This window comes from Scomber scombrus, chromosome 6, assembly GCF_963691925.1.
Source record: "Scomber scombrus chromosome 6, fScoSco1.1, whole genome shotgun sequence".
Lineage (NCBI taxonomy): Eukaryota > Metazoa > Chordata > Actinopteri > Scombriformes > Scombridae > Scomber > Scomber scombrus.
This window is the reverse complement of record NC_084975.1, coordinates 10402017-10422314: the sequence shown is the minus strand read 5'-3', so window position 1 is coordinate 10422314 and position 20298 is coordinate 10402017. Positions and strand designations below refer to the sequence as shown.

Genomic DNA, 20298 nt, shown 5'->3' with positions numbered 1-20298 from the left:
TACAGTAATATTTGTGCCTCATGTCTACATATTGAAATGTTTTCTTTCCATTATGTGTAAAAAATAAAATAGTTCCAAAATACGTATTGGTTTATATTCTTTCCATTTCTGATTTAATATCAGAGAACATGAGTAGAGGTATTCTTAGTGCAGCTGCTGATAGGGGCCATTTGTTCCCCTTGAGCTACTTGAGTTACCCCTTGTGTGCATTGCATGGCCCACATGTGATTGCTTATCTCCAGTTTAATGAGACAGTGTTTATGACATGGAAAAAGCTGGCTCGGAAGCTGTCTGGTTGTAGATGCCACAAACCAGCCTTTCTATTGTATATTGGTTTTCCATAAACAGGGAGACCTCCTGGGTAATCAAAATGACAAGGTACAAGAATAAGAAGGTCAATAGGTGACAAAGTTCAAATAGACCACTAATACGCAAATTAAATGCCTTGCTGAGATATGACTTTGAAGCCTAATTTGCATTCAAACCTTCAGAAATGACATCATCTTATCTTACTTTCCCTTACCTCACCTCACATCAACTTATCTGTTAGCTGCTTACTCTAAATGACCTGATTTTTGTAACCAACGTGACACAAATCCAGTTGTAGAGTCCCCATGGTCTCCATGTCAACTTTAATCACATATATCTGTTGTTGGAGCTGTCCCCAAAAGAATAGCCAGGTGTCAGCTTGTGCTAACTGGAAGACGACAGGAAATTAATTAGCAACAGCTACCAAGAATAAAAGAGCAACTCAATAGAGCGTAGATTTTCCTTTAGAGATGGTAAATTCTTAATGCCATGTTGTAAAAAATGCAAAAGTCGTTTTACACAGTAGACTACAACATGATGGTCCATCTGCCTGGACCCGCTTCTCACAAACTCACTCGGTTTATCGGCACTGCTCATTTCTTTTTGCGATAAAACAAAGGTTGATTTCTCTCTGTCTTTGAGCTGTGACCGCTTTATGTCCCCTGTGTATAAAGAATAGGTCTCATTATCAGTGAGGCTAAGACACAGGTTTAAATTGTATAAGAAATAAAGCACTATGCCATGAAAAGGTCCCCATTTAAAGGCAACCTATTTATTCACCTTCCTCTTATCACATCCTTCTCAAAGAGGCTTTTGTTAGGTGTGCTGCATTGCCAATCACACACTAAAAAGAACAATAGGATATCAGCAAACTAGCTGAGATGTATTATTACACTGACTATGATAAAGAACCATGCATGCTTAGATGTGGTGTCAGCTAGGCTGGTAGGTAAGATCTGTCAGTGACTGACAGTACCAAAGCAAAACTATCACAGGGAGCTTCTTTTCATGTTGGGAAGTACTCAAGTCAAATGCAGCATTAAAATGTACATTCATTCCAAACCATGGCTTCACTTTCCTGACCTTGGCTCCCTTCTGGATACATTGGAAGTCAACTGGAAGCATTATACAGAGACACAAAAATGTTGACAGTGAACTGCATGCTGCACTGTGCACTCCTGCAATACTCCCATGCTCACCATAATTGCTGGAGCTAGAACTGTGAATCTCTACAGACACTACAGCCTGAATCTGAGATGGACTGTAATGTAATGAGGACCTGGTTCCCTGAAGCTGCCCTCTCCATCTCTCTGTTACCACCACTGATGCACAGTGAAACTGTTTCAAAGCATATTGATGTTTTGTTTTTCTTTCTCACCAGAGCACATCCCCTGCAAATAAATGTGTCGCTGAATGAAGTTATTCTTGTCTCACGGATGAAAGTGGAATCTGCTGATCATGAAGGAATTGTATGGGCGATAAAGCTGACCGCCCACCACAGTTAATATGAAAAACAGCCAGATTTCTCAGCCACAGCACATTCTAAGGCGATATTGGATCAGGAGCTAAACCAGGCTAATAAAGTGATTCTGACGTAGGAGAGTAGCATGAAATGTGATTGCTTGTGAGGAAGATTTCTTACTATAGCGACGGTCAAAGCCCTTTTTCTTAAATTTAAAAAGATGGGGCGACTTGTCTGAGAAATGGTCCATTTGGCAAACTTATCTTCAGAGTTATAATTTTTTACTCGTCTCCACTTGTCACAGGTGTCTACGATGATCCATTAGTAAAGGTTTGCGGACCGACCCTGCCAGACATTTTTGGATTAAAAACTGGCAACACTACAGAGAAATCCCTGCAAACTATAAAACTGAGTGTGAACATGCTGCAGGACAGTATACATCCCCTCACATCTCTTTTGCAAGGTAAGCACTTCAATGAAAAATGAACTGTAGTGGAGCGGCTGGTGTGGGGCGAGGGGCTTTTGAAGATGGGAGAACGCTTTCCAAATGAAGCAAACAGAGATGTGCTTTTATGTTCCAATTACTGCGCTCTTAATAATATTGACGGAGGCCGGCGAACAGACATGTCAGCCTTCACATGTGAGATGAGGGCTTGCCACTCCCCTCGTCTACATCATGTGGAAATTTAAAATTCATCATCATCTACATTTGCAACTCAATTAGACTGCTGTTTGAGCTTGACTTCTAAAATCACTGCTGCTAGACAGACTGTTGCTTGAAAATGACTACTGTATGTGGGTAGACGCTGTTGAGATGTACACAGGGTTTCACAGATAGAGTTTGATACATGTTGAATGAATGAATAAATAAGGTCTATTAATGGTATTATGATTGTCTAATTACCCTAATAAAAGCCCAGCACAGCTTTGCAGAATTTGAAAGCCCATGTGTTATAGATGAATAATGCAGAAAATCAACCTAAACTCTTCTGTATGTGCTTAGCAAAGCTAATCAGGCTGGGGAGTTCTGAGCTGTCGAAAGGAGAAAGCAACTTACTTATTTAGTCGGTTTAATTCTACTGTTTGACTTCCTCCCTATAGGTACACCTGTTTTTTATCTGTTCATCTAATGTTCATTTATGTTACTCTTTAAGAAAAACCTGAATAAATATTACCGCAGATGTTTGGTTCGGCCACTGGGTATTCCACTGATGCCTGTTAATCCGGAACTGATAATATACATTGTTAAAAAGTAAGTACACACAGTCAGAAAGTCTTGTAGCTTTCTGCAGCAGTACAGTACACGCCTGGCCTCACGCTCCCTGTGATGCTGCATGTGGTCAGAGGTGAAACTGCTCCACAGAGGTCAGTACAACAGTGCTCTTACCTTATAAAATATTTACTGTGGAGCTCCTTTTTAATCAAGTGTGACCGTTCACCTGATGAGAACACATCATTAATGATGCGCAGCAAATGACGAGCTAATAAAAAGCAATTCATCAAACACAGACGTGTCATCTATCTGAAAAACAAAGTCGGGGAATCACAACCGTGAATCCACATTTTTCTGTAGGATCTCATTTTGCTTAAATATTTCAGTCACTGTTGTCTAAACAGAATTGGATTTCAGCATTTTACTTTTATCTCCAAAATAGACCGCATCATTTTTAAGCTTGTCCTCAAGATAAAAACAAAAAATGACATGATGTGGATGCCTGGGAGAGAGAGTAGGATCTGAGAGTGAGGGTGACTCACCTCTCGGGAAGCTGTCAACAAACATCAATGTGTTCACCTCTCTTGCTCTTGGGAAGAGGTCCATGCACCCCCACCCCTCCCCCCCTCCCTCCCTGCCTTCATGCATCGCTTCTTCCCATCCCAGGAAAAGGACAGCATTTCGGGTCTGCCAGTCTGTCCTCTCAGAAGGGGACCGGGGAGAAAAATCTGGCCAACCCCATCTGTCCCAGATCACTTGTGAACAGTGTTCAAGAACGAGCGTGCAACCAGTGCAAGCAAACTCAAAACACTGTCATGACGGAGATCTGAAATGACGACAGGCCAGTCCTGAAATAGCTGAAATGTGTATGAAATGGAAGGGGCATTAATGGGCTGACCCCAAACATGCTAGTACGTCCTTTGCTGAAATTATCACAGGATAAAACACAGTGTTGGGGATTTGTCTCACCATACTGCACTAATGAGTGAATACACAGGCAAAAGGTCTGTGTTAATAATTACTCCGGCTCAAAATGGATGAATGAGATCATTCACTAAGGGTGGTGATGACCCCTTAATCAACCTCTCAAATTAGACTCCTTTCCCTAACCTCACTCGGCCCACACTGAGCTCCTCTCAGACTCACTCTTTTATATTCTACCACCATCACAAGCCAGTCATTACTAAAGCCTGGGTGGCTTAATAAGAGAAATGGAGACATCTGTGCAGAAATAATATCTACTGACAAGGACTACAAACGACACATGGTGAATGAGGGGGGTCTCTAAACCAATTTCTCACTTTATTTGATCTTTAATTAAGAATATCCAACAATAGCAAACTGAGAAAAATATATTATTCATAGAATATGTCCATTCTTATTAAATATTATAGCATTTTTCAATGTTTGAGTTAAACTACAAGGTAATGTATAGCCTATATTCTGCAAATTACAGAGTAAAGTGCAACAAACTGTGAAACATATAGATTTTACACAGATTATTTATCTTTGCAGTTTTAAAATGGTATACTTACTGTAATTAGTTTTAAGTATCTGTTATTAATTGAATTAGAGGTTCAAATTAACATTAATGAAAATGGGCTCAAGGCAATTAGTTCCATTTTTTGTATTTGCAGAGAGAAATGTGGACATGAATGTCCTTAACCTGATCATTCACCATTTCCTTTGAATATCTGCAATTAAAGTTTAGTTGAATGGCTCATACATTTCGACTATGCAACAAAAGTCTTCTGTAAAATGAAGTCCTCTCTCAAACGTAAGATCTAAGACATCTCTCTGTGCCCTACATAGAATACAAAAGTGATGGAACGAGGCTGGTTTTACATGCTACCCCTTTATATAAAGACTTTGCATACTGCTGGCACCTAGATTGTACCAGATTTCAGATTTCAGGACACATAAAACCCTGATGTCTTCTGGAACAGAGCAGATACACAAAGAAAATGCTCTCATTTTCATGTCCGGAAATAAGACTGCAAATTAGTGTAAAACAAACAAGCAGAACAATTTGCTTTCGTGGAGTGATAAGACTTGGGCAAAGTCAAGGGGACAGTTTAAAACTCTGCTGTGATAAGGAAGAGGATGAATATGCATGAAGGAAGACTCACAATAATCCCTATTAGATTTACACAGCCAATCAGTTATCTTGCTACTGTAGCAGTGAAGGATCTTGACTAGTTACTGCATTTCCCTCTTCAGGGAGAAAATCAGAGCCGGTTGTGAGCACACCTCATGCACATCAAATAAGAGTCAAGCTCAAATTGAATCAGACGTAACAAGAGCACGGCAACAACCTGCTCTGATGAAGATCTAGGTTTCACTCTGAAAACAACAACATAGGCATCCACTTCAAATCACAACAAACAGTCTAATACATTGGCTGATGGTATGAATTGTGCAGAATATTTCATATACTGCAGAAAATTGCCCCATTAAAAAACAGCAATAAAACCATATCTGACATTCCACGATTATGTGCTGTAGTCAGGGTTTGACATTAGCACCCACCCACCCGCCAAATGTGGGGAGCATCAGCAGTGGCGTGTCACACCGTCACTCTTACTAGCCACTTTGACAGGTGGCATTCCGAGTTGTGAACTCTTTTGTCATAAGCTGAAGCAGCGCTGCAGATCGATCTGAGGAAAACTGCTGTCAGCTCGACTACAAGCAAGCATTGCTTTTCATGCCCCCTCCCTTTCTTGCTTACCCGCCTGCCTGCTGCAGCGACGAGAGCATGGCCAGGCTGCTTACACACACACTCACAGTTTTCAGTTTATTTTCTTTCTTGCAGTTGATCTTCTATAACCCTGCACCGCATTCTTTATATGCAATATGGAACTCTTTTTATGTCTCTATCTTAATCAATTACATGTTTTCATGCAAAAGGAGCTTTCAGAGAGTTGTTGATTGGGTGTTAACAGTAGTCATTTACATGTAAAGGGTTTTAAATCTGGTTCTCAACAGTTGTAGCATACCATCTTCAACGTTCAGTTAAAAAAAAAAAAAAAATCCTGACTGCAAGATTGTGACGAATGAAGATGTTGACTAGCTAGTAACTTTGGGAAATCAGCCTGATGCTTGTACGTACTGATGCTTCTCTATCTCTAGCTGCAATATGTTTTATGGCTGAGTAATAACGCGGCAGTAATATGCGGCGGTTCAGATGAATAAAACAATATATGCTCTCATTTTTAAGGCATAAGTCTGTCTCTCATTTGTCAAAGCTAACAACGCCACACAGTGATCCACTGCGGGTTGGGGCTCTGCTGAAGATGTGTCCTGGGCTCATTACCATTCAGGCAATGAATGCCTGGTTCTCTGACCCAAATTCAAGATGACATATTTAAACAGATTCAAAGTCAATCTGCTACTCATATTTTCAACAGATTGTGGTGCAGTTGCCCGGCACTTCCTGGGTCTTTACATTTTGTTTAGAGAGGGGAAGGAGATAGAATGAGAGGAAACAAGCTCTCACGGATGCTGTGGAGGTTGTTTCAGTGGGATCATGGTGGGAAAACAATCAGGCCCGATTGAATCAATTGAGGTAGAGGCCTTAGGGAAATAGGTCTTAGAGTCAGTCATCGATGTATCCTCAGCCTGCAGCAGATAGCCTCTGGAGAACTTAGGGAGCTGCACCCAGGACATTAAAGATCGTCTTCTGATGAAATGAGTTGCAGCTCATCTAAGACTTATAGTGTTTCCAGGGAAACAACCTTTCCAACTGACTTTCCAAATGATTAAAAACAGTCCTGTATTAAAACAATGCAAGGGGCTGGGTTGATGGGGGCATACTGGTGAGACAATCAAGTATGATCCAGGAAGTCCAGTTGGAGCTACTCATGAAGGCTCCAAAACACTGCACAGTTGTTTGTAAGAAAAGATTTTACAATTTTGCATTTTTAGTTATCATGACAGCAACTGCTTTATTTTTACTTGCGATGATTGCCAGGTTATGGTAGAAATATGGTGTTCATGTCACAAAGTAATCCACTAGGACTGTGTGCTTGCATGTTTGTGATTGGCCAATGCAGCACCTCGCTGGATGACATTGTGTTGTGTTGTCGGCACTCCTGCTGTGTCAATGCGCTGGATCCGTTAAAATGAAAGAGAGCGCTGCGTTTTTTCACACAGAACTAATATCAGGCTGAACACCACACAGTTCATGGACTTGTAGTTAGTTCATATATATGCATTCCATATACTGTTATTTAAACATGAGCAGGGTAATCTTAAATGAATTTAGTTTTCCTCTCAGAGGACCAGGAAAATGATATTATCCAAGCCTCTTTGGCAGAGCTGGAGGTAAGTACTAACTGGGAAACATTGATTTCACTGTAATTTGCCTTTAGGTGTCAAAAACTGCTGAGTAAGTGAACTAGCACGCTGTTCTAACATTCTACATTAATTGACTGCTTAGGTGCAGATTAGCATTGATTTGGTCTTCCTGGGGTGAACAGAGAAGGTGGGATAGATACTGCAGCCTTTACTGTAGCACAGGAAGTACTGAAACATTTTTCATCTTTAACAGTGCTTGTTTGAAAGCTCCAACATGTTTTGCTGCACCGATATTAAATGAAACATTTTGTGGAACACAAACAGAAATATTCTCTTCATCATCAGAAAAGGCAAACAAAGCAGTATGGAGGTAAACACACATTCAGAGATACAACAGAGTGAAACTGCAACAGCACATTAAAAGCTTGAGCTGACCAAATCAGAGAGTGTCTGTTGTATTTGTTCACAGCTATAGTGAATCCCTACAAGTCCACAGGCGCTACTGAATGTCACTTTCTAACATGGATTATACAGACTACTGTATTTTTGTACGTTGTAATGGTTTGCTTGACAGTACCAATCAATTTGCACCAAATTGAATTCCATTATGAAATGTGAAATCATCCTTAGCTGTGGAGCTAAGCAGACAAGCTTCAAATGCAGCTTGTTTTTCTGCACATTTTTCCAATTGCAGACAGTGAATGGAAGCCTTGCTTGGACCGTATTCAAATACACATAAAGAATAGATACGTGTTTTTTTTAAATCAATAATCCAAACACATGACCTGTGAGTACATCCCTCGCTTTTCAGTGCAGCAATATAAACACATTATTGAACATACAACACTGATGCTGCCTTCTCTATTGCCTGAGGTGCACGATTTGGCACATTGTCATTACAAAAGATTCTGCTTATGTTCGCAGAACTAATGGCACTCATTTTTTTCCCCCTCGTTCTCCCATTCTGTCTTGTTCTGAACTCCTCTGGCCTATATTTAGAAAAGCAAAATTTCTGTTTCATGTGCAGAAGCAAAAAAAAAAAAAGATACATCATAGGATTGAGGTGCTATATAGTTGTTCCTGATAAAATAGTATACTGGCTGATTAAATGCTGACAGCAAACACTGACCACTGTGTATGTGAGTTTTCTCATTTGGTGCTTTGGAAAATGTCAGATATGACAAACAGAAAGCAGTTACAGGAGTTTCTGTGACCTATCTGCACCTCTTGGATCTAAGAGGGACAATGGTTTGTATTTTGAATGAGGGAGGTTCTGTTTGGACTATATATTTGTAAAACTGCAAAGCAACAGTCAGTGAATGGAATATATCCAAGACTATGGTATTCTATGTGATGTAGTTCCTGTATGTGTACATATATATGTGTATATATATATTTATATAGTTTCATCTGTTCTGTAATTTTTCACCTGTCACTATAAGTCAGTACCTACCACACAGCTGACACAACAGAAACTCGGCTCAAACTGCACCTGCTTCATCCATCTGAGTAGCAACATTAGACTATATAAAAATTCTCACACAAGATTTATAAAAAATACCCTGTGAGATCAAAAGACACTGGCATGCATATTTTGTGTGGGATATTTATTTGATCTCCACCTTAGTTATACAATCGAGTAAAATGTTGCAGATTTCTACCTCTCATGAGTGTCACCCTGTTACAAACCCAAACTAATGAAGTCTGAAGCCAATTCCACCAAAATGAATAGCGATTAGTGATGACGCGGGACACTTCATGACCTTTCCAAAACACCACCCACCTACTTTGCCCAAGCCAAAACACACACCATATTACCTCAACCCCCCCAATTGATCTGCAACATGAGCTAATGAGCTCAGCGGCGCTACACAACACGATCAGAATATCGAAGCAGACGGAGAGAAGTGTAAATTAGAGTGATCTCCCCAGACGATCCACTGGACAAAGGCAGGCATATGAAGATATTTACCAAGCAGGTCAGCCAATCTGAATCAAGGCCCAACGATCTGTAGGGGATGCTAATTAGAAGACTTCACATGATTAAAATGCATGTAAATATAGTGATGTGCTCTATGTAAATGATATGGAAAAATCAATGGAGCAGCTCAGCAGACAGTAGCTATGGTACAGTTATGAAAATCTGAGCATATTATACAGTATAAATGCCTCACATGGATATAGATGACTCTGAAGATGAATACTCTATGATTGGTTGTATTGTGCTGATTAAACCTGCTGACTGCCTATTCTGTATCATAGTCAGAGGTGTGAAATGTAGGTAGACAGACTGGACAGACTGCATTCTGACATTTCAGACTCAAAGCCAATTCATGATCCGGCCTTTTATGCTGGAATTGATGGAATTAAAGGCATGTGACAGCACAGCATATACAGCTTGTTTTATCATCTCGACAAGCATACTCAACCCTCATCAATTTTCCCTGTGCCCATTCCGTGTTTCACCTCGCAGTAACTGATGGATTTCAGCTGTTCCCCTTGTGAAACAGAAAGGGAAAAAAAGGATAAAAGTTTGTTGCAACACACTTGAACCATAAAATATGACTGAACTTGTCGATACAGAAAATGAAAAACAGGCAAATTGCTTCAGTGCTTTAGATTGAAATCCCATGGGGAAGGGAAAGCTTTTGGGAAACACTTCCCACAATTCCTCTCCGCCAGACACAGACATGCAAGCATGCATACACACTTCTTACAAACTACCTTGAGTCTGTCAATAGCTCCGCTCTTTGCAGAATCTGAGAGTGGGTACAACATTTGAAACCTTAAATGTCAAATTCAGTGATTAAATCAATAGGGGAACTAATCTTCTGTTGCCTCAGACCAAATGGTTTATAAATCCCACCGCAATCCCCTAAGTAAGCACAGGAATTCATGAATGCTAAACACATTTGGTTTTCTCTCCTCCAACAAAAGAGTGGCTTTGATACCGCCACACTCTTGTACTTGTAGGACAAGACTGCTGAGCTGACACTTTTCTTTTAAATATGAATATCAAATGAGGCTTTAGCTTGTGATATGGTGCGGTAATGGCACAGCTGGGACGAGCCCATTTAGCTACAAACCATCTTTAACAAAGGCAATGTTGCTTGTGTGCTACAGTATGTGTGATATGAGACACACGACTTGGCATGAGTAAATCCTTGTGTTGTGTTTTCAGGCCTTTTTTCTCATCTTTTTACTTCTCAATGGTTGTTCAATATCACTGCGCAAGACAAATAAGTGCAACGGCAGATGATAAATTAAATCTTGAATGGAGCAGATTAACAATGGAGGCTGCGAGTACAGAGGACACAAGGAGTAAGAGGCTGAAATCCCTTGCCCAGCAGGTACGCCAACACTGATATGCTCACAAGGCTGAGACCAATAGGACTTAACATCTATCACCCTATCATGGAGGTCAAACAGTCATGCTGTGTGTGTGTGTGTGTGTGTGTGTGTGTGTGTGTGTGTGTGTGTGTGTGTGTGTGTGTGTGCGCGTGTGTGTAAGAGAGAGCGCAACAGAGATACCCTTCCCTACTAAACCACACACTTTGTCACAGCACAAAGACCATTTGCTTTGATGATTGTTGGCTTTAGCATAGAGCTGTCCGAAGGAGCCATGCTCTCTATCCTGACAGCACCACCCAATAATGCTCTAATCTGCCCGAAACTCCCCCTTCAGCTCAGACTCATCTAATCCCTTATAAGACAGAGGAGCCAGATGGTCATGAACAACTGCTGGGGGGCCTGAGGATGAGCGCATGTATGGAGATGCCTGGAATGCTTGCCGTTGTTTACCTTGTGCTTCAAGTTACCACCGGATCCCCGTGGAGCGGATGGTGTGTGGGTGTGTGTGTGTGTGTGTGTAGGGTGATGTCCATGCGTGTACAGCAAGAGCAGGCCAGCATGTGCACACAGTCAGAATGAAGAGACCCCTGCTGTACCTGGTGTCAGGTTACTGCAGCGCACCATACACCCTTCAGTCCTGAGATGAGATGTCAGATCTTCAGAGGCAAACCTCCCTACCAGCTGCAGTAACCTTGTGATTCCTAGAGTGTCAGAGGTAGAGCAGTGCAGTCTCAGGGGTGTCAGGATACAACATGCCTCTCACCCTCCCCCTCTATATCCCAGAGTGATCAGGCACCCGGTTCTGACCCCTTAAGCAAACCCTTTATTCCCAGCTTCACTAACCTTCAACTGGGTGCACTGCTGCCCCAGAATCCAGAGTACCAGTCAGCTGGCTGCAAACGAGCCTCAAGCTTCTGCCTGCTATTTGACTGAGACTCACCAGTCACATGCTGCATCCTAACCCTCTCTTCACCCCACTCTTTTCCCAACTGACACTGATTAAAATCCCATTTAACTGAACCAGGGGTGGGAGGAAACCAGGAGTATCAATCTCTGGGAATAGAGGGGAATGTGCATGGTGGATGCTCATTAAACGAACATTACCAGAGTAAGAATTCAATTATTGCGCAGCAGGGGGATGTACTCTGCTGGGGAAAGTCCATAGCAACTTAAGGTCCTTATGCCCTGCCACGCATGTGCACACACACACATACACACACATGTTGACACATGATGACAGAGAGAGTCCTCAAATCACTGCACACACTCAGGATGATTGTAATGCCTTTGCATGGAAGACAACGAGCTAGGTTCCACATAAATCGGGGGCCAGCGGTCTTGAAATCCAAAAGCCTCTTTTCCACTTCCTCATTAGTGGTGTGCAACAGCCGGTTATTAGCGGAGGGGTTTTGCTACTGTAAAGGGTTAAACACAAATTGAGCTTAGAAAACAACTTTGGAAGTTAACGCCTTCATGCAAATGTGACTTCCCCTCAAAATAGCAGATAACAATGACCTTGACATTATGACCTGTGCTAAAGGTTGACCTATAACAATGCACCGAGGCAGCTTCTGATCTATTAAATGATCTGAGCAGGGCATAACTGACATGCAAGTAACTGAATGCCAATCTATTAATGTAGAATCTAATAAGGCCTTGATCTATCATATTTTGCCCTCAGGACTTTGACAAAGTGGTTATATGATGTCTGAATTAATCAACTAAGGTTTTTTTTTACCATGACTAATATATTCAATCAAAAATATGTCAATGATCAAAGCTGAAGCAACCTTACTTGAACATTTCCAGGAGGCGAGTTCTGTCTTAGCGGTTGGACTTTTTGAATCTCTATGAACACTAGAGTTAGTGTCAGAGTCTGTGATGGCATAGCACATGTGGATTTCTATTTGACAGAACAGCACGTTAAAAGGTGTTGCTTACATTAAGTATGTGTTGGCGGTTGAAATTGAACTGACCTGCAGCGCAAGCTTGTCTGCTATAGCTCTTGATCTTCACTGTCTGCTCTGTATTACAATCCCTCCCTTGAAAAACTGGCCTGACATATTTCTTGCAAGAAGGCATAACAGTAAACATGTAAATATATGCGCATGTTCTTAACAAGAAACCAGTAACACTTGAGCCTGTTGATCTGAGCTGCCCACTTTTATAGGAATTTGAAGGTTATAAAGCCTGTTTTGATACTGGTATAAATAAGTTGAATTGATTGACTTTTTCATTTGCTGAAAAAGCTGGAGAATCAATTCTTTGAAAAGGCATTTTGTCATTTTATCTAGTTTATGACTAATATATGTAATATTTCTGATCTGTAACAAGCTGCACAAGCTGTTAAAAATAAGCTTTAGTCAAGGAAAAACACCTATTTTCTATTTTAATGATTAACCAATTCTTGATTATTCATGTGGCAAACAATCAATTCAGGAAATTGCTTAAAATTTGCATCTCCGATTCAGCTGCAATTAGTCATGAGCACTTACTTGACTTACTGGGTTCAAAAGAGGTGCTCACATTAAGGTAAGTCAATGTCTGCATTAATTAATTCAACATCAGCTGAACTTTTCTGACCCTTTTATTCCATTAAACAAACACTGACTGACCAGCCCTCAAACCATTTGTATGTCTTGCCAGTAAGCCTTGCCCTTGCTTCTCTGAAATGGGTAATGATATGGAGATATTGCCCTGAAGCAGTGCAGACCTCCCCTGCTTCAACTCTGAGCCTGGATGCAAACAGCGCTGTCCAGTTCTGTAGAAGGAGCAGACAATGAGACAGATCTTGGTTTGTGTGGTGCATGTGTACGTGTGTGTGTTTTCAATGCTAGCCTGTTCACAGCTGGGCTCCAACTAATGCCCACTCTGTTGCCTCCAATGTGCCCCAGTTAGCAAAGCTCACAACCCAGTGACATGGTGGGCCGTGGTTGGTAGAGTCCCCAGTGTTGGGATGTTTTTCTGCTTCACGCTTCGCTGCATCCACACAAAAGCCTTGGCCCCATAACCCATAAGCCTTATAATCCATTCTGTAAACATTGAAGGCATGCCCACTTTTACAACAAATGCCCATGCATGGGTACACAGCAAAGCCTGCCACACACCGGCCAGGTTTTCTCTGGGTAAAACCTATTGGCAAGGAGAGCACTATTACATTATGATCATCTTTTCTATTATTACTGTAATTGCTACAAGTATGGATAATTACAACACTTATGAATTACACAGATAAAGCCGAGAAGGTCTTGAAGAGCAACTCTATACTTTGGTTGTGATTGTTATAATTTGCGGATAATTGCTCACAGCTTTTAAGACAGAAGACATTTAAAAAAAAAAGAAGAGTGAATACTAAAATTAAGCACACAAATCAGATGAACTTATCCAGAATGATTTAAAGGTCTTGCTGATCATCGTAACTCACATCCCCTCTGGTACTATTGGGTTGCTCATCAATGTGAAATGTACTGAAGAGGCATATGCTCTTTCACTAACATACCAATACTGGCATTGTAACCCTGTGTTAACTGTAAATCATATAACCATCTGATTGAGTGACCCTAACGAACCCTTGTCCTCCTTACCACCACAATCCTACCCCCCTCCACCCGTCACATACAAAAGGAGACCTGGTGCAATGCCACTGACTCTGTCATGACATCCAGGAATAGCAACATGCACAGGGAAGAACAGGCATAAACACCCTGATGTAATAATTAGAAACACATGATTGCACTGACAACCATCACTTTGCCATAATGTTTCCTGATTAACATTTCTTTTTTAAAACAACACTCATTATGCAGATCTCATCAATATCCCACATTTCTGAGATATGCATAATGATGTTACTCTGTCAACATTATATTTTAAGTCATATCTATACATTTGTGTCATTAACATAAGCTAGACCAACGTTAACAAGTATGATGAAACAAAATAATGAACCACTTACCCAGAAGATGAGATTGAAGATGAACATCATATACTTCAAGCAGCAGAGGCAGCCTCTTGCCATGTTGCACTTCTTGAATTCTAAAAGGAACACAAAGGATAGATCCAGGTAAAAGACCACGTATTTGCTGCCTTTGGGGGAGCTGTACTTGTTCTTGGTCTTGTCTCCTGCACTGGTGTCAGCCGCCGTTCCTGCCTGACCCTGCTGTGCGTTTTTGCGTGGCCCCGTGGAGCCGTAGAATGCGCCGGCAGTGAAGCCGCGGCCGCCAAATGGGCGGCCAGACGTGGAAGCTTGAGCAAAATCAGAGTCACGGCTATCTACTGAGGGGCTACGGTGAATGGCTGACTCCTCACTGCTGGACTTCTCCATGCTCTAGGGCTGCAGCTGCTGATGAAGGTCTCCCTGACTCACAGTCTACCATAGTCTCTGAGATGACAGGACAGAACAACTCGCCCTTCGAATCTCCACTGCTTCACACTCTGAAGCAAAAACAGATCAAAGCCACATTGAAATACAACTGCTTCCACCTGGAAGCCCACAGTTGAATCAAGCAACTCTGGTTAGAAAGTCTTCAATACAGAAGTGAGTACAACTGAGCTGTTCAGGCACCTCTGCCAGGCAAGTGTCTTCTGCTTGCTGCTGTTGTCTTGCCTTGATAGTCCTGAAGTAGCTGTGCAGAGGGGTCCTGTGAGGAGCATTACCCTCGTCTTTTGACAGTACTGTCTTTCCAGGAAGAAGTTACAGTATTCCCTCTATACCCTTTTGTAATATCACTCTCCTCCTGTGCTGGTTATTGCTGTGCCGGGCTGTTCCAGTGGGAGTGATACTCCACTGAGTCTCAGCTGCTCCACTTCCACGGTCTCCTGCTGACCTGGTAACTTTTCTCCCCTCTTCACTTTCCTCTCCTCTTTCCACTGCCCTGCTCCTTCTCTGTCCTCCTCTCCTCTGAGCCGTCTCAGCCCGCTCTGATGCGCTCTCTCTTCCTTTGCTCTATCTCTCTCTGAGTGTGCCTGTCTTCTCTAGTGTACCATTCTGTGCTCAGCAGCTCAGTCCTCCGCACTGCCTGTGCTCTGCTCTCTCAATAGCAGCTCTCTGGCTGATGTGCTATTATCGGCAGACGCAACTAACGGACATTCCCTATCTCCCAACAAGAGCACTGCCCTTCTCCCCCAACTCTCTCTCTTTCTCTCTCTCTCTCTCTCTCTCTCTCCCTCCCTCTCCCTCTCTCAGCCCCTCCCCACTGCTGAGCAGGCAGCCAATGCAGCAGCTGCAGTCAGACCCGAGCTCCTCCTCTTCACTCCCTGTGTCTTTAATAAGCCCATCACTGTGTTTGCTTTGACTATACATGTTCAGCAATTTCATCTCTGCTGTCAGGGGAATTGAGAAGCCAGAGATTAATTTAACAATATCAACCAATCAAACAAAAACAAAAAAATGAAGTGCCAAGGTAATTGTAGATGAGTTGAGGGTTGTCTGTGAGGGCGGGGGGGGAGGGGGTGTGTGAGCTGGAAATTGCTGGCTGGCTTTTTTGTATGCAAAGAGCTTTCACCAACACTCTGATGACATCAACATCAACACCTTTGCCAACACCTCAGTATAGCTTCTCGCACTTAAAAAAAAAAATGTAGTCTGTATTTTTATCGATTACTGTCGCCACAAATTAACTGTTTAACCTTAACAGCAGGCGATTTATTCAACCGAAACGTTAGGCGACTCTCACTTGAGTGATTACTGCATTTAATGTGAGTAATAGTGACACTAGTGAGCTGCAGTTTGCTGTTGGTCTGTGTTATTCATCACTGCCCACATCCATGTAAGGGGACCCAATTTACTGGCATCGTCCAGGCTTTGGAATTATGGCACCATCTGAAGTGCGGGAAAGGGGATAGTGGCTTTAAGATGCTGAACACTCGCCGATGCAAAGCCAGGGGTCAAACACTGAATAGCCCTCCTGATTTACACACTAAGCTGATAAGATATTATAAAGCTTTGATTTTAAATTTATCTAGCCCTCTGATGTGAAAGACCTCCCCAGATATCTACATGTGCACATCATCAGAGAACAAAGGCTAAACGGTGTAGAATGATCAAGGCAGCTACTGGATAATTATCTCAATATTCAAGTAGTGTCTGTCTGTGTGAGCTTGCCAGAGCTTAACTGTACCCTCAGTAGAGTGTAACAATTGTAATAACAGTATAATTGCCCTTATTGACTCCCAGAATCAGCTTTTTCTGCGGGATTGTCGAGCTAAAAAGGGTGTACTGCTAGACTGCACATTGTTCCGTGGTGGTAATGGTCTTCTGTCAAGCCGAGCGCCTTGATGGCTCAGCCTACGGACAGATGGAGGGAGAGTTTCAACTGAAAGGCCTTAAAGGTAAATCAAGTAATACCTCATCAAGATAAACTAATCCAACCTTCTTGTGTTTCACTATTGTAGAATTGAAAGAAGAAGAAAAAAGAACAGCCTTGAGGAGGTACATGTATCATGGTTGAAATACACAGAAATGATGCAAAAATCAAGCAACAATGGTGCCTCCTAACAGCACATTTTAAAGTAAAAAAAAATAGAAATAAAAAAGACACGAAATATTAAAAAAACAAACATTTGCATGTAAAACAATTTTTGCATCTGGGTCCTTCAGTATTTACTTAAGTGCAGTTATTCAAAGTGCCATGTTTTGCTTGTCAAGAAGAAATGTGAATGTCACTCAAGAACTCTCACAGTTCAAAACAACATTATTACTGTCAGAAGAAAATCATATATTTCTACAATTTCAGGAAATATAATGAAATGCTGTGCCCATTTTGAATCTTGGCCATACAGTTTTTTTGGTTTTCTGAGGGGCTTTGAAAGTGTTCATTGACTGAAATATGACGGAATGTTCAAAAGCAAAACATTTGAGCCTGGGATTTGACACCAGTATTTTAACAAATGATACACTTTATAGTCTCTGCAAAGCCTCAGTGGTCTTCACCCACAGGTTTACAGCTCAAGAGACAGTTCTATTATCTGCAAATAGTAGTGACCCCACATGATTAAGGTGTAATATATGTCACATGGAGAAAATAGCAGCTCAGAAGTTACAAGCGACAAGATTTCCCATCAGCCCCTTTGAGTAGATGTGAAAAGCTGCAGAATCCAGCGCTTTCCATCCGGTGAGCACTCAGGCCCTTAACATCAAATTCAACAGAGTCTATGTCAGGGCTGCTCTCTCTCTCTGAGAGTTACACACATTTATTAGAGCTCAGCGGGGCTCTTAGTGCGCATGTTACTGATTCCTCAAGTAGCCTCAAGGACACATCCCAGGCCAGTTCCCTCCTGAGGCACGCACAGATCCATCCTTCGACTCAATGGGGCTCTGCACTGCTGCATCATGTTGAGGAGGTAAATCAAGAGGGGAGGGGCGGGGGAGAGAGAGAGAGACAGAGGGAGAGAGAGACAGAGAGAGAGAGAGAGAGAGAGAGAGAGAGAGAGAGAGAGAGAGAGAGAGAGAGAGAGAGAGAGAGAGAGAGAGAGAGAGAGAGAAAGAAAAAGCGAGACTCAGGAGAAGCATACATCTATAGGATGGCACAGAGGAGAAGACGAAAAATATGCAGTGCACGGCAGAGCAAAGTAAAGAAGACCAGAGCAGTGAGTCTAGGCTAAGATTGAGGAGGAGGAGGAGGGGGGATGAGATTGTATTCAAACATCCTCTCTGATGCTGAGTAAATCTGGCAGTTTCTTCAACATATGCATGTTGCAAAGACTGACAGGACTGAAGAGATTAGAGTTCAGAGGGAACCAGCAGGGACTCTCCCAGAGCTCTTCAGACACCACTACACAAAAGGTAATAGAATGCAAACACTTAACCCTGAACCTGTGTCAATGCACTGTGACTGTGAACAAATAACAGCACAGGAGTGCCATGAAGTATGTATGCCAACCACTTACAGGAGAAATATAACATATGGGTTTCATTTGTTATGTTACTCAATGCATGGTGGGCAGAATTAGTATGCAAGAACAGCAGAGCACTGTATGTGGTCTAGATACTGTAACAAGAATATTCCCACCTTCAAACAGTAGGGGGTGAAGTGAAATGTACTATCATGATTAAATAATAAAAGACGTACGAAATGATACCCTTCATTAGAGACATTGATTTAAACTACCGCTGTATGACTCAAATATCGTCTTTATATGAGGAAATGTCTCTCGTCTTCGTAAACAGTATTTTATTTCTAAGCTATACCATTTAATCATGGTACAAATTATAATTAAACCTAAAATGTTTTACGGATTATTACATTCCTGTGTTATAAGAAGGAGACGTGTTCTATAATTCATCAGGACGAGATGAAAAATGATAAAAACTCACAGGCTTAATAGTCATGCCTCTGGTATTTTGGTTGCATTCTCCAACAAGGTTAGAAAGAAGAGTTTTTTTTTTTTAATGGAAACTAAATAAAGAGGCCACAGCTGATAAATAAACCTCATAACTTGTTGGTTCAATTTGTGCGTTGGAGATAAACATCATGTTGGAAGAAAATGCCACGAGCAAAAAAAACCTATTTTCCAGAGCGCTATGTTTACTTGCTTCATCATTTCAAGCCTTCTTAGTGCATTTATTGTACATTTATTGTAACTAGTTAATATATGTTCTGTTGTAGCAACACATGAGTAGATTTAAGTTATTTTTCTTAAATGTCAAATGTAGGTATATTATAGAGTTCAGGGGTTCTCCATTAACAGGGAATAGCCAGTTGGCTGCTCCAGGTGGCCATGCACTAATCAAAACTGAACAGAGAAATATTAATGTCACCATAACAATAAGACCACATCCAATATGTATACACTCAGGCACTTTCCCGACATCAAGCTAGAGGTCACAGTCTGGCACGCATATATAAGCATACCTCATAACCACATACATTAATAAACCCGCAAACAAAATGAGTTATAGCCAGAGGAAAGTCCAGATCATATACACAACAGAAGACAGAAGATCTGAAAATGAGGCTGAATTGGTTTGAGAGAATGTTTTTGATATTGTAAGATAATAAATGAATATGTCAGGTCAGATTGTGTGTGTCTCTGTGTGTATGTGTGTCTCTGAGTGTCTTTTTGGTGGTTATGAACTATTTTAAAGGGGTGTATCATCATATAAACTACTTATTTATCTTATAATGCCTCTTCATGCAGCCCCTCAGTTCAGCTTCTGTCTCTAATAGACCGTTTTAGCTCCTGTCTCTTGGCCTCGTTCTCCATGAGCCACTCTGTTCTGATTGGATTGGCCAGCTCTGACTTCAGGCGGCTCGGAGGCTACGTAAACAAACAATAGTCATAGGATTTAACATAAAATTTAAAAAAGCAAGATATGTCCCCTTTAAAAAAACAAAACAAGACTCTGTTTACATACAACCTTTTTCTTTATTTTTGGCCCTTCTGCAAAATGTCACATGACTGCAGTATACTGCAGATTGCACAATGATAAAAAACAAATGAGATAAAAATCAGAGATAATTACACATTTTCATATGAGATGAGAGACTGCTCCACATGTGGAAAAATCTAACATTTGATGGTGGAGGTGATCTAAAGTGTTTGCAGATATGATACAGAATTCTCAAACATATTTAAATCTTTGTTCTAGTTAAAATCTTTGGTGTTTTGTGGCAGATTTATAGTTCATGACCTAAATGTGATTTTAGTACAAGAAAGATGAATCTAG

At 41.4% G+C, this 20298-nt stretch overlaps 1 protein-coding gene across 1 annotated transcript in view; it reads right to left on the bottom strand.

The window, feature by feature from the left end:
- The window catches only part of tspan9a (tetraspanin 9a), a 63160-nt gene extending 48205 nt beyond the window's left edge, over positions 1-14955 (bottom strand). Inside the window, exon 1 of the mRNA XM_062421094.1 lies at positions 14587-14955. Within this exon, the coding sequence (XP_062277078.1) occupies positions 14587-14955 (369 nt within the window). The remainder of the gene's footprint in view (positions 1-14586) is intronic.
- Between the last annotated feature and the right edge of the window lie 5343 nt (positions 14956-20298).